Source organism: Anolis carolinensis, chromosome 1, assembly GCF_035594765.1.
Source record: "Anolis carolinensis isolate JA03-04 chromosome 1, rAnoCar3.1.pri, whole genome shotgun sequence".
In the NCBI taxonomy this organism is placed as follows: domain Eukaryota; kingdom Metazoa; phylum Chordata; class Lepidosauria; order Squamata; family Dactyloidae; genus Anolis; species Anolis carolinensis.
The window spans coordinates 88837336-88853174 of NC_085841.1; the positions used below are offsets into that span (position 1 = coordinate 88837336).

At 37.4% G+C, this 15839-nt stretch overlaps 1 protein-coding gene across 1 annotated transcript in view; it reads right to left on the reverse strand.

Annotated features, from left to right (window-relative positions):
* lama2 (laminin subunit alpha 2) overlaps positions 1–15839 on the reverse strand; it is a 630991-nt gene that overhangs the window by 387392 nt on the left and 227760 nt on the right. Inside the window, 4 exon segments of the mRNA XM_062978830.1 lie at positions 11589–11688; positions 12172–12350; positions 13253–13370; positions 14652–14741. Of these exon segments, the coding sequence (XP_062834900.1) occupies positions 11589–11688; positions 12172–12350; positions 13253–13370; positions 14652–14741 (487 nt within the window).

The window sequence follows — 15839 nt, forward strand, 5'->3', positions numbered from 1 at the left end:
ATAGGGTTACAGCCTGTGTTGGATGGGGCTGGACTTCCCCTGAAGACACAGGTTCGCAGTCTGGATGTTCTCCTGGACTCATCACTGAACCTGGAGCCCCAGGTCTCAGCGGTGACCAGGGGAGCATTTGCACAACTAAGACTTGTGTGCTAGCTACACCCATACCTTGGGAAGTCTGACTTGGCCACGGTGGTCTATGCTCTGGTTACATTGCATTTGGACTACTGCAATGCTCTCTACGTGGGGTTGCCTTTGAAGATGGCCTGGAAGCTCCAACTAGTACAATGGGCGGCAGCCAGATTAAAACTGGGGCGGCATACAGGGAGCGTACCACCCCCCTGCTAAGCCAGCTCCACTGGCTGCCGATATGCTACCGAGCCCAATTCAAAGTGCTGGTCTTGACCTATAAAGCCCTAAATGGTTCTGGCCCAATTTACTTATTCAAACGCATCTCCTCATATGAGCCAGCTAGATCCCTAAGATCATCTGGAGAGGCCCTGCTCTCGCGGTCCCTCCAGCCTCGGTGGTGGCTCCCTGGCTGTGGAACACCATCCTCACAAATATCCGACAAGACCCAACCCTTCTGGGTTTCAGAAAGGCCGTGCAAACATGGCTGTGTGCACAAGCTTTTTTCAAACAGGTATCAAGGCTGGTCTAGAATAGACAGGATTTGGACCTCAAACTCATTAACTACAAAGATTGGAAAAATAAAAATTCTACCAACAACAAACTTGGATCACTGTCCTCCAGAAGTAATAATTAATCATGCTCAGAGACACTGAAAGTGGCAACTTAATGACAACTTGCTGAAGGAATAAAAAGATATAAAGAAAAACAGGGAATTTTAAGGGAATTCTTCTGGTTTAATGAAATTCTGGAAACTTCAATCCAAACAATTTGGGATACCAGTAAAGCTGTACTCAGGGGCCATTTTATACAACAAAACTCACTAAGGAATATAAAAAGAAATGCTGAAATTAAAAAGATAATGGAAGAAATTGGGAAAATAGAAGAGAAACTAAAGAGAAATTCAAAAGACTCTAAAAGTAAACAAGATTTAGAATTATTACAGAAACAAAGAAATTTTCTAGAAACAGAACAAATTGCAAAGAAAATTAAATTTATTAAGCAACACCACTTTCAGAGTGGCAATAAACCAGGAAAATGGTTGGCAGGAAAGATAAGAAAAAAGAGTCAAGCTCACCATATTATTAAATTTTGCATAGATGACAAAGAATACACAACAGATGAAGCAATTACTGAATATTTTAACAAGTTTTATAGGAAATTATATTCCAGAGATCAGATAAAGAAAGAAAATATAGCACAATACTTAGGTAAACAAAATTTAAAGAAAATCTTGGAATACCACAGAGAAATTCTTAACAGAGAAATATCTGAGGAAGAAATACAGAAAGCTATCAAGAAACTAGACTCAATCAAAGCACCAGACCCAGATGGTCTTACAGTGACTTATTACAAGACATTTGAAGATTTAACCCCAATCCTGAAGAAATTAATGAATTCAGCCCTAAATGATAAAACAATTCCAGAAACATGGAAGAGAGCTAATATCATAATGATACACAAAGAGAACCCTGAACCCACAGATGTTAAAAATTATAGACCAATCTCTCTATTGAACATTGATTATAAATTGTTTACTAATAAATTGGCGGAGAAATTAACATTATTTTTGACTGATTGGATAAAAGAAGATTAAACAGGCTTTCTTCCCCAAAGATATATAAAAGTAAATGTTAGAACATTTACAGACATATTGAATAAGAAGAGCAATAAAAAAGAATGTGCTCTGATAGCCCTTGATTCAGAAAAGGCCTTTGACAATGTGAACTGGGACTTTTTAAAACCATTAATAAGAGAAATGGGCATGGGCCATTACTTCACCAACACGAAAGTTTCAATTTATGACTATCAAGAGGCTAAAATTGTAATAAATGAACAAGAGGCCAACAGTTTCAAGATAAACAAAGGAACGAGACAAGGATGCCATCTAACACTGCCATTATTTATAATGTTGATGGAAATACTATTGAATAACATAAGAAAGGATAAAAATGTAATTGAAACCAAGATAAGGAAAGAATCATACAAAATACGAGCATTTGCCGACAATTTAATCTGTATTGTAGAAGATCTATTGGCAAATATTCAAAAATGGTTGAATAAAATAGAAAAATCTGAAAAACTATCAGGACTTAAAGTTGACAGAAAGAAAACAATGATATTGACAAAAAATTTGAACAAAAAGAGACATGAAAAATTAAAAGGAATTATGGGAATTCAAATTGTAAAAAGGATCAAATATTTAGACATTTCTATAACAGCTAAGAATGCTCAATTACTGAAAAATAATTATCAAGAAAAATGGAAAGAAATAAAAAAAGAGCTGGAAAACTGGAAGTATTTAAATCTCTCCTTAATAGGAAGAATTTCAGTAATCAAAATGAAAATTTGCCAAAAATGCTATATCTGTTTCAAACTATTCCCATATTAAGAAGTGACCAGATTTTCAAGAACTAGAATAAAGACCTAGCAAAATTTATTTGGCTAGGGAAAAACCCCAGAATAAAAATAGTAAATCTAACAACAACAACAACAACAACAACAACAACAACAACAACAACAAAAATAGGCGGCTTTGGATTCCCAGAGTTAAGACTATACAGGGTGTTTGAAAAAGAACTCCCTAGTATTAAGTATAATTACATTAAAACTAGGGAGTTCTTTTTCAAACACCCTGTATTATTAAATTTGTGGATTGATTTGGATTAAGAATGGGTCTAATTTAAGCAAAACTAAGAACTTGACATTAGAAGGATTAGATTTAAGAAGTGGATGGCATTTGTACATGTAGTATGACAAAAAGAAGATAGAAAAGAATTTTGGCAACCACTTCATAAAGTTTGCATTAATAAAATATGGGGAAAATATAAAAACAGATTTTACTAAAAAACTCCATTATGGATTTCACCTTTAGAAGCAATACAAAGGAGAAAATTAGGATGGGAGAAATGGCCAACAAACAAGGAAATACTTTAAAAAGAAAGGGGAATATATACACAAAAACACAAGAAATTAACAAATCATATAAAATATATCATGGTTTCAGTATAGACAGCTGAAAGATCATTTTAACAAAGACAAAGAAAAAGGATTCGCAGATAAAGAATCTATATTGGAGAAGAAAGTAATCACTAAAATATACAAAATGTTGTTGAAATGGTCAACAGAGACCAAACAAGTGAATGATTGTATGATCAAATGGGCAAACCAATATTGGGCACACTATAAAAATGGAAAAGTGGGAAAGAATCTGGAATAACAAACTAAAGTATACCTATGTGTACGATTTGAAAGAAAATTGATACAAAATGATGTACAAGTGGTACATTACCCCACAAAAATTGTCAAAATGTTATAAAAATCTAAAAGATAAATGCTGGAAATGTGAAACACATGTGAGAATCTTCTACCACATGTAGTGGTCCTGCAGAATTGCAAACAATTATTGGAAGAAGATTAAAAAAATAATCCAGAAAAAAATGAAAATAAGTATCCATCTGAAACCAGAATATTTCCTTTTAGGAATGTTCACTCCGCGCACTTGGCCCAGTTTGCTTTTATAAACTTTGCTCAGGTTTTTAATTTTTAATTTATGTCTACTTAAATGTTGACATTATTGCTATTTTATTATATTTAATGTGTATAATTGTATTTTATTGTGACGTCTTTTTATTTTCTGATGATTGTAACTACCCGGGCTTGGCCCCATGTAAGCCACCCCAAGTCCCTTCGGGTAGATGGAGGCGGGGGGAAAAATAAAGTTGTTGTTGTTGTTGTTGTTGTTGTTATATTTAATTACTTTGTTAGAGCAGGAATAACTTATGCAAGAAAATGGAAGGCCAAAGAAATCCCAGCAATTGACGAATCATCAAGGTGTCCCAAGCAAAACAACAGATTGGACACCACTGAAAGAATATTTGAAACAAGAAAAGATTAAAACGATAATTTAAAGTGCGGGAAGAGATACAGGCAATCAACCGGCTTAGAAAAATGGATGGGAGGAGTAACATAAAGAAGATTTAGAAACAAATAAAGACTTAGTAACCATGATGAAGAATATTGGAGGACAAACCAAACTCTCATTTTCTTTCTCATTCTTCCCCTTTGTTTCCCCACTCATATTACTAGAAATAGGGTTTTCTCTCTTTTTTTCCTCAGTAGTTCCTTACCCTACCAAACCCTTTTCCCTTTCCTACCCTATTTCCCACATTTTATGAATTTGTAACAAAATTGATATTAATGAAAATAATTTTTAAAATGCATGCAAATGATATTGGTATTATCAACAGAAAAATTACAGACCTAAAACCAAGTTTTAGTCCCAATCAGTATGGACCTATTAAACCAATGAAACATACAGAAGTTTCCATTGATTCACCGGATCTGCTATAGTAGGGAAAAACAGCAAGATTTAGGCCATCCCTTGTAATACAATTGGATAGAGACAATAACTGAAGCAGGACTAGAAACCTGAGCACTCAGGACGAATGTGAGAAACACTAATGATGCAGGAAACATAAAACTAAAGTTATCCCAGGAGAGCTGATTAAGTCTTTGAAAAGTGGATACAGGCCCAGAGGAAGCATATACCAGTTTTTGTACAAGGTGATGTATCTAACTTCATGTCTTTAGAAAAGCACCTAAGTCTCCACTTTATACTGTTTTCTTTCCTTTCCCTTTGCTGACTCCCTTCTTTCTTCCACTCTATACATTTTTCTTGGTTTTCTTTCTCTCATTTCCCTCTATTCCCTCTGAACTGTTATACTCATTAAACTTCCCTCTTCTTACTATTTGTCCCACACACTTTTTTACTGGTACAGGCTAGAAGAAGGCTTTATGTCTGTTTTCTTCTGCTCCCACACTAGGCTTTCTTTTTCCTTATCCTCATTTTCCACTTCTCCACAAACCAAGCAGCAGAGATCAGTCCTATTCTTAATTCACTTCAGAATGAAGCAGAACATGGAAAAGCATAGAATAGTAGTTTTTAAACTGTGGGGCACAGCCCCCATTTGTGGCAGGACAGTTCCCTGGGGAGAGGGCAAGAAAAATCAGTCTGCAAGTCCAATAACTATGGGGGAAAAGATTGATCTTGTGTATGTGTGTGTTTGCATGCACCATCAAGGATTGAGTAGTCTGCCAAAGAGATGTATATATCCTCTCCAGTATAGCTTCTTCCAACATCTGACATAGCAAAAGTTGTCTTCCCCCTTTTAATGCATTTTCTGCTCAGTTTCTCCAAATTTGCACAGCAGGCACATGTCCTTCCTTGGAGGGAGGAAAGCAGCATGAAATCTCAGTGCTAAAATGGAGTTATGACATTACACACATTAAACTAGGGGTTCTCAAATTGTTTTCTGTGGAGCCCTTGGAGCTCAATGGGTGATAGTGAAGGGTTCCATGGCACCATGGTGCTTCCCACCTCCTCTTCTTTCCTCCTCCTGAGAAATGCAGGGAAATTAAAGTTTTAATTAAATTAAAACTGAAATTAAACTGCTGGAAGCAGCAACAGCAGCAACAGCATCCTCCTGGGGTACAGACCCTTTCTCCCCCACCTCCCTTGCTGCACAAACTCTTTTCCCCACCACCCTCGCTGCCCATATGCTTTTTCTCACTGCCCAGATCCTCCCCGCCCCACTTTCTTTGCTTCCAAAACACCATTTCCCTCCCACCACTTAGAGGGTCCTTTGATTGTGCTTTTCCTCCATGGCAGTAGGTGGTTGGACTGGATGGCCTCTCCGGTTTTGATGATGATGATGATGATGATTACGATGATGATGATGACGATGATGATTACAAAATCTATCTGCTATCTGCTGATGTGCTTTGATTGTGTTTTTCCTCCATAGCAGAAGGGGGTTGGACTGGATGGCCTCTGGGGTCTTTCACTGAAATGCTGTTAAGTTTATGTTGGAAATATTTTTATAAATATACTAAGTCCAGTGGGGAGTGAAAGCAGCATCCATATGTGGATGTAAAGAGGGTCATAGGGTAAAAAGTCTGAGAACCACTAGTTTAGAGCAGTCGTTCTGTATATTCGATCCATCAGGTCTTTTGGTCTTTAATTCCCAAAACTCCTGATCATTGGTCAAGCTGGCTGGTGCTTCTGGGAGTAGAGGTGTAAACACCTAAAGAGCTATAGTTGAGAACCAGTGGACTAGAGTCTTTATGAAGAAAAAAATTGCTTAGGCTGGATTCCCTGTTTGTCTCTTGGGTATATTAAGATTAGGTTGGGAACTGCAAGCTACTGATCTATTTTAACTAACCAAAATTTATTAATTCATTTTGAAAGTTATTAATCCCATGATGTCCACCACTTCCAGAAATATCTTATTTGTGACTGGTTTTGGATGGGTAGGTTTCATAATTCTTGAGACAAGCAGCACATTAAAAACCCTCTTTTTCTTAGCATAAAAATAAAGATGATTCCCTCTGAATACTGACAAATCAGTAAAATGATATATTTATGTGTAACACATACATTTTTGAAAGAGCTGTGGAGGATTGTCTTTAAAGCAACTTAGTGTGCAATAAGCTGGATGCTGAATTTTGTGGATAGTTTGGAAAATTTAAGATCTTGATGTTGTTATACAGGAAGGGATAAAAAAGGAAACATGTAAGATCATTGTTTTCATAGAATTAAAAGCATACAATGAAGTCACTTCTGGATATTCAGTCAGATAAGATAAAAGAAGGTAAATACTGGGAACTAGCTGAGAAAGAAAAGAACTAAAATATGTGCTTAATTGGTACAATAGTCCTTAATTATGCTGATCTCCTGAGGGCAGGTAGTCAAAATAATGGTGACTAGTTTCTGCTGGTAATGGATCATAATATAGTTTTGTTGTTGGTGGTGGTGGTGACTAGTTAACGATGTGCTTCTGACTGGTGGTTTACTGAAAGGCCAATAAAATCTTATTGGCAATTGGAGGATGGGTTACCTTGAACAAATGGACTACAAGGCTTGTCAATTTGACTGGGGATAACAGACCAATTAAAGTTTTATTTTATTGCTGCTGATGTTAGCCCTCCATATTCTAGTGCAATACTTCAATTGGATAGAAAGTATTAACAATCTGGCTGTGAACTTTAGAAACTGAAAGGGAATTTTCATAGTTCATGGCTGGTCCTTAAGACCATGCCAAAGACAAGAAGTGGACACTAGGGGTGTGAAATTCGGTGAAACTCCATTCTGTTTTTGGTATCCGGATTTTGGTGGACCTCCAGATCTGTTTTTCAGGAGCCTCCCAAATGCAATTGGAAAAAAAAACTGTTTTTCAATCCAGCAAGCAAAAGATCTGAGAATTTTCTACAAAGACTGTTTCCTGTGTAGAAAATCTGCTTTTTTAAAATCAATAAACCAAATGTGTATGTCCAAAATCATGAATAGTCTTTGAAAACTACAGTTTATAAGATTTTCTCAGAGCAATAAAAAATAGCCAAAATTACACGTTGTTTTCTTTAGGTAGAAAATTAGCAAATTCTATTCTAACTTGATATTCCTTCCAGAAAGATATTCAGGAAGTGCTCTCACTCCCTGAGTGTGTTTGTGTGTGTGTGTTTCTCTGTTGACATGCTATTTGAAAGGCCAGAATTATCTATGAAACCAACTCCTGGTCATTTTGCAAACCTGAACTTCTTATTAAGAGGCTGTAGCAATTATAGTACTACGTATATTTTGTTAACAATTCTGCAACAGCAGGCAATTATGCTAGCACAGCAAGAACTTCTGTAATATGACCACAGAATATAATGTTGACATTATAGCTGCATCTAATAATCATGTGCCAAAAGGACAAGATGTGCAGGCTTTACATTTGGAGAGAATCACTCATTATCATCTTTTCCCATTATACTCTGGGATTAGAGTATTATTATTCTTGCTTTGGTTGACAAGAAGGTTTTCATTTTATTCAAAATAAACATTTTTCTAGACAGAAAAGAGCCAGCACCAACAAAATCAATTTCAAAATACCTAATGTTCATTCATACTGATTTGCAAATATATAGAGAAAAGCCATTGGAAAAATAAATGCATTTTTCAGCTTTTCTTCAAATAAGTACCAGCCTTTTCCAGCTTACACAGACTGAAGAAAATTGTGTTTCTTTTTTTCTCTCTCTTCTGATATACCCAGCATAGACAACAAGTATTTTGTCTGACTTTACAGGAATTGTTTGTATAGAGTAGTTCATTATTGGGCTCACTAGATATATAGCACTTCACCTCCCTTCCTTCTTTTTGGCAATTTCTTACCACTAATCCCCCAACAGATTTAGCAAGTTATAGTTGTTGCTGTTCTCGCTGTTGCTGTTCTCGCGGTTGTTGTTGTTGTTGTTGTTGTTGTTGTTGTTGTTGTTGTTGTGTGCCTCCAAGTTGTTTCTGAGTTATAGCAACTCTAAGGTGAACCTATAACAGGGGCTTCTTGATACAATTTGTTCAGAGGGGTTTTTCATTTGCCTCCTCTGAGGCCAGAAGTGTGATTTGTCAAGGTCAGCTATTATATTTCCATGGCTCAACGAAGATTTGAACTTTGGTCTCAGTGCCAAAATCCAGCACTCAAACCACTACAGTAGTATATTTATGTATTTTAAATCTCAAACATTCTCATGACAAAACATCAAATGTGAAAAGTGAATACATATATGCCCCCTTGTCTCTGCAGGTCTCCCTAGAGAAGGTTTCAACCTTCTCTAGGGAGACCTGCAGAGACAAGGGGGCACATATGTATTCACTTTTCAACTAGATACAACACTAAATACACATCTCTTACCCTGAGTAGTAGTCAAATACATAGGCGCCATCTACAATAACTCTTTACTGCAATTTCAAACCACTAATAAAGAAAATGGTTTTGCTGTGAAGACAATTACATAAGAAACTGTGGAACTAATTTGATACCCAGATGGTGATTACACAAACCACAGAACACTGGTGCACATTAAAAGCTTTGTTTTGTGTGCTTGTGTGGAAAAAAATAACCGCCTCCAAAGGTTCAGACCTTTTAATAAGGTCTGGATCTTTGCAAGTGTTGGCCTGTGTGGATTGATTCGCAGGCCGTCTTCTGCAATCCCCACTACAATCTCAGTTTTTTGAGCTCCAGGAGCCTGAAGAAGCAGGATGGCACCACCACTCTCCTTTGCCAGCACCCCGATTCCTCCCTGAACTTACCAGAGAGGCATGCCTCTGTCTCCAGGCCTCTCGGTGTACGCTCCTGTTGCATCAAAACAATGTGTCAGGACCTTTGGAGAGGGATACCCCCTCGCCTTTCCAAAATTCCTGATGCATCATTTTGACATGACAGGCACTTACTCTGAGAAGCTACAGATGGAGTCAGGCCTCTTCAATAAGTTTAAGGGGGAAATGAGAGGCTGAGGGCTGGGTAGATAGCCTCACGGGTTCATCTCTGATTGACCCAGGAGGGCATCTAGCCACCGCCCATCCAAACTCTGGGGTTTGGACCCACTGTATGGCCTAAATCTTGAGAAGAACTGTCATTTAAATGCTGGTTCCTCTTGGGATTTTGGGATGACTGGAAGGGTACTAAGATTCTTTTTAATTTTCTATATATATGTTCAAAATCAACAGCAACTGGAGGAAGCCAGGGAGTTTCAGAGCTTGACGAATCCAAGGCTGGAGTTAAAATTGCTGGAAGAAACATTAACAACCTTAGATATGCAGATGATACAACTCTGATGGCTGAAAGTGAGAAGGAGCTGAGGAGCCTTCTCACCAAGGTGAAAGAAGAAAGTGCAAAAGCTGGGCTGCAGTTAAACATCAAGAAAACCAAAATTATGGCAACCAGACTGATTGATAACTGGCAAATAGAGGGAGAAAACATGGAGGCAGTGATAGACTTTATATTTCTAGGCGCAAAGATCACTGCAGACGCAGACTGCAGCCAGGAAATCAGAAGACGTTTACTTCTTGGGAGGAGAGCAATGGCCAACCTCAATAAAATAGTGAAGAGCAGAGACATCACACTGGCAACGAAGATCCACATACAGTAGAGTCTCACTTATCCAAGCCTCGCTTATCCAAGTTTCTGGATTATCCAAGCCATTTTTGTAGTCAATGTTTTCAATATATCGTAATATTTTGGTGCTAAATTCATAAATACAGTAATTATAACATAACATTACTGTGTATTGAACTACTTTTTCTGTCAAATTTGTTGTATAACATGATGTTTTGGTGCTTAATTTGTAAAATCATAACCTAATTTGATGTTTAATAGGCTTTTCCTTAATCCCTCCTTATTATCCAAGATATTTACTTATCCAAGCTTCTGCCGGCCCGTTTAGCTTGGATAAGTGAGACTCTACTGTAGTTAAAGCAATGGTATTCCCCATAGTAACCTATGGATGCGAGAGCTGGATCTTAAGAAAGGCTGAGCAAAGGAAGATAGATGCTTTTGAACTTTGGTGCTGGAGGAAAATACTGAGAGTGCCTTGGATCGCAAGAAGATCCAACGTCCAGGAAATAATGCCTGGCTGCTCACTGGATGGAAGGATATTAGAGGCAAAGATGAAGTATTTTGGCCACATCATGAGAAGACAGGAAAGCTTGGAAAAGATCATGATGCTGGGGAAAATGGAAGGAAAAAAGAAGAGAGGCCGACCAAGGGCAAGATGGATGGATGGTATCCTTGAAGTAACTGGCTTGACCTTGAAGGAGCTGGGGGTGGCCACGGCTGACAGGGAGCTCTGGCGTGGACTGGTCCATGAGGTCACAAAGAGTTGGAAATGACTGTGTGATTGAAGAATTAAAACAGCAACTGTTATCCATATTTAATATGTCCTGCAAAATATTTGTCCTGTAAGGATTGATCAACCTGTACTCAGCTGTTTCCTTGATATAATATAAATTTCTTACGTCTTAACCAATTGTAACTTTTATACTTGTAACTTTGCTAAGTTAATAAACAGAAAGATAAATTTGACACTTTACAAAAGGCCTTGTTCTGCTTTTCCAGGGAAAGTACAAGTTGAGAGGAGAATACTGGGATATGAATTATTTCTATTTCTAACCACTGTCTCCAGAGGAGAAATCTCCTTGCTTCTGGCAAGAGATAAGAAGTCCCTTACAAGGATGCAAATGTTTGATTCAGATGTACAATTCTTTCCCTAGGATAGAATGCAGATCATGCACTAGAGGAAATAGTGATAGATGGTCTATGTACATTTTCAACAGATGCTTAGAGAAAATATTTCCAAAAAAGCAACAGAGAAAGTAAGAAAAATTAAAAGCTTGGAGGAAAGTGATTCCCAGTACACACACCCCTGCAAATGTCAGAACATAAACAGCTAAAGGAGAACATAAGCGACAATTATAAGGAACTATTTAGGTCTCTAAGGAAGAGCTCTACAAGAACACAAGCAACAGATTTGAAGAGGTCGCCTGAGAGATGGTATTTCTGAAAGGACTGGCATATTAAGACCTTACCAGTCATTTTAAGAATGTGGCACATATAGGTTTCACACTGTGACTGAATCGAGAATCTCACCTCCTGAAGCATGTTTTTCATCTTTGACACAAGTGCCATCTAAAGAGCCAATGGAATAACAATTACATGGACGGCATGGGTTGCGATCACCTGGTAACACCTGTGAAAGCAAAGAAGAGGCCGTAAGGTTGCAAACCAAATCTCTTCATAACACATCCCAACAAAATTGGAAAACACAAACACAACTGATCTATACTTTATGTAAATGCATATCATATTCCAAAATCTAATCCCTAGGCTCTCTTCTCATTGTTGATAACAATAATATTTCTCTGCTCTGGGAAACAATGTATCACTACTGATAGAAAAGTCCTGTTTAGCAAATTACATCCTCTGTCAATTGAGAGTGAGATATTAGTTGGAGGCCCAGGCCCATTCAATGAATTATTTCATATCAACACAATTTATTTTCATGTCCTTGTGAATGTTCCCTTTGGAGATTTCCTACTGAGAAAAGCAAGGAAGAATTAAAATTTAACCTTAAGAAAATGGCAATCAAAAGTCTGCCTTTTCCACTTAATCACCTGCCACCTGTTACTGAAATTATCTTTTCGTACTGAAGATAGACTGGTGCACACTTTACCCCTTTTTGCCTGAAATACCCATCAATGCAGGTTTCACAGTTGATGCCAGCAGTGTTCTGTGTGCAGTTAATGCACACTCCACCTCCGACATATTCCCCATGGATATTCAAACTCTGCTTTTTGTCTGCTACAGTCTGATTATAGAAACACTCTTCCGCTTTCCCATGACAATTGCAGGCTGAAAAAAAGGAAAGGAAAGAAAGTATGTCAGCAAACATCACATCCAGTTTGTAGATGTGTCGAAATAACATTTTTACCAAAATGTTAACAACATTGTTTTAGCATTTTGATATGAGTTCTGCATGTATGGGGGCAGAGGGAATTGGATCAATTCACTGAGGGTGCTACCCCAGCTTTTTCAATTAATGAATTGGAAGGTGTTAAAGCAATCTGCAGATATTTTCTTTTAAAATTATTTTGTTAGCAGAGTGACAGTGCCCCTTTGTTTCCTAGCCAATGTCTTATCCTGCTATTTTCAGATCAGTACAAACATACACTATTTTTTAAAAAAATACAAAGGTCACTTGTGAAAATATTGGTTAATGAAAGGTCATTATTTATAGAAATTATGTTCAGACTACTCTGTTGTTAAAAACTGTTGAACTATTATGATAATTGCTTTGAAATACTGCATAATAAAAATGTAATGGTTCACAGTTATTTATTAATATTTATTAAATGTAGTATCTGCTGTATAAATGCACAGAAAAAATTAAAAGTCCAAAAAACGGAGTAACAGCACACCCAGGGTTAATGATAAGTAATTTTTGTTGTTTTCAGTGCAAGAATGCACAGAATTTTAAAGTATCCTATCCATCTAAAGAAAAAGTGTATTTAAAAGCCTCACACAAATTTTAATATGTTTACTGGAATCAATGCAATCACTAGCTCAGATGCATGCATTTTTCGGTTAGCGCCTTCACAGAGCTTACAAAGAATTTGCAGACAGCCACTCATCCAGCCTGAACTGAGTATGTCATAATGAATATGTTGATAATCTCTTTGTTTCAACTACATTTTCTTCCAAAACAAAAAAAGCATCTAAGGTTTATTACCCTTTTTCATTTTTTGTTCTGTTACCTTCACACTCATATTTGACAAGGAAGGTTCCAGCTTGCCAAGGCTTCTGATTAAATCCAGGGCAGCACCGATCACAACTTTCTCCACATGTGTTATGCTCACATTCACAAGAAGATCGCTGTTGCATTATTAAACAAAAAAAAGAGAGGTTAAAACCCCAGGGCACTTAAGAACAGGACATCCTGGAATGTGAGAAAATATTACGTTTGTGTCTGTTATGTAGGATTCTGGATCAGGCTAGGATATGCACACAGACAAAGGGTGTCTAGCTTATATGTTCTGATACACCAAAAGCTAGCAGTAACTTGAGAGAAATCTATTACCCCAAGGTGAAGGAGTGTGCGGAGAGGATTTTCACCCCCACTTCATCTTTCATGACAATCCCAGTGAAGTCAGAATCAACATCCAGGATTGTGCAATGGTTGCATCAAAAGAAAAACACAATTTTCATACCCCATCCTCTTCCCCACTACTGACATTAACAGTTTGGTGTGGCAATTGTGTCAAGCAGAAGGATATGGTATAGGGTGCATCTACATTGTAGAATTAATGAAGTTTGACACCACTTTATCTGTCAAGGCTCAGTGCCATGGAATCATGGAGTTTAATTTGGTGAGTCTTCAGAAAGAGCTAAAGGCATTACAAAATGATACGTCTAGTGATTCCATAGCACTGAGTCAGTGTAATTAAAGTGGTGTTAAACTGCATTAATTCTACAGTGTAGATACACCATAGACCTTTAATCATTCAGTCTTCTCACTTAGTTGTAATATCATTCCAACTTCCTATATTTCTCCAATTGTGGTCTTTGCTGCAGAATTTTATTTTCAGGCAAGCATTTTCAGCCTCAGGTATTTTTTCAGCTATTGAATACCATTATAAAAACATTACTGTAGAGTATTATTTAACATTTTGCAAGCAAATGCATTTGATAGGTAGGTAGGTAGTTATGCAGTAAATTCTAATTAAAAAAATGAGTGAATCAGCAGGAAACCATGTGCCACAAATCTTCTGCTTAGAGTTGCACCTGGTTGCATTGGGTATTGGAATGTATTGGGTTATTGGATGACAATTGCTTCAGGCCCCATCTACACCATTTAATCCAGTTCCAATCAGATAATCTGCATTCAGAAACTGGATTACATGGCAGTTTGGATGGCGTCTTAGTTAACTACTTTGTTTAAACTTCAGGATTATACTGTTATGTTGACAGTACTGAAGGTGAGGTTCCAGAAGGAGCATACTAAAGGAAAGTATCCTATGCGTAGAGTAATAACTGATTACTCCACCTTAGGCTCCCAGTGTGCCACAAGCATGCATACTTGTCAGTTTCAATATTTAAGAATGAGGTTTATGCTTCCCCATTTTTAATCTTTAGGGAGTTTTAAAGAATACGTACATTTGTAGCAAGATTCAGCGGACAGGCCTTTGCATGGCCATAGCAGATGCACATTCCTCCCACGGAGATATCCTTTACAGAATAGTAATACTGCAAATAAAAACAAAATTAATCAACAGAATATTTATTACATCACAGATTACACATAGAAAATAGTTTCCTATTTTATTTTCTAATAGCAAAGGGGTGGGGAACAAAAGGATTTTAACTGAAATGGAACACATGGCAGTTTACCTCTACTAATGTTAAGGAAAATGTGTTAATTAATACTGCACACAGCATACCATGTCTTGCTATATTGAGAGCCCACCTTTCATTCCAAGATTCTTGTTTCACATTCAAAAAATTTATAATTTAGGTTCAGCAATGAGACAACTAATATTGTGTAGTGGTTTGAGCACTTGATTAAGACTGGAGACCAGAGTGCAATACCTTGCTCAGTTATGGAAATCTAGTGGATGATCTTGGGCAAGCCATACAGGCTGAGCACCAGAAAACCTTGTGATAGAATCATCTTAGAGGAGCAGTAAGTCGGAACTGACTTGAAGACACACAATGTTAGAGATAGAGAGATTGGTCCAATTTTGTCTGGTGAGCTTCATGGCTTTTTATTTTTTAAAAAAAATCACATGCATGAAAATCTACTGAAGTTCTACTGAGCCATCCACTTAAGGAGCTGCTTTCAAGTGTAGGGAAGAGCATTCTTTCTGTTTCTAAAGTGTTTGAAACAGCTATCTTTTCCTATGGTTCCAGAGCTGATTGGCAAGTGACTATTTGGTGAATTATCTGGATAGAGATAGCCAAAATGGCCAATTCTCTCATTCATTGTTCTCAGCTTTAAAATTATATGGTTACACGATTTGTGGGAGGAGACTAAATGTTTCTCTGAGGGAAGCTCTGTCATTACTTTTTGCTCTCCAAGGAACAAGGACAGACAGTAAATTATTTCTTTATTCTTTTGCTTTGCCAATACAATTTCTTGAAAACTGTAGCCCATTCCCCCCTTAAACAGAGGTTCAGGAAGGGCGTCTTCTTCCTCTTCTGTGTGTGTGTGTGTTGTGTCTCTTTGAGTCTCATTTACTTTCTGGGGCCTTTCCTTCTTTCTTTCTGAGCCTTTCTATTCACAGATGGGGCACTCTGAGGGTGCTTCCAGACAGGGCCTCAATCCACAATGAAGCGGATTTAAGA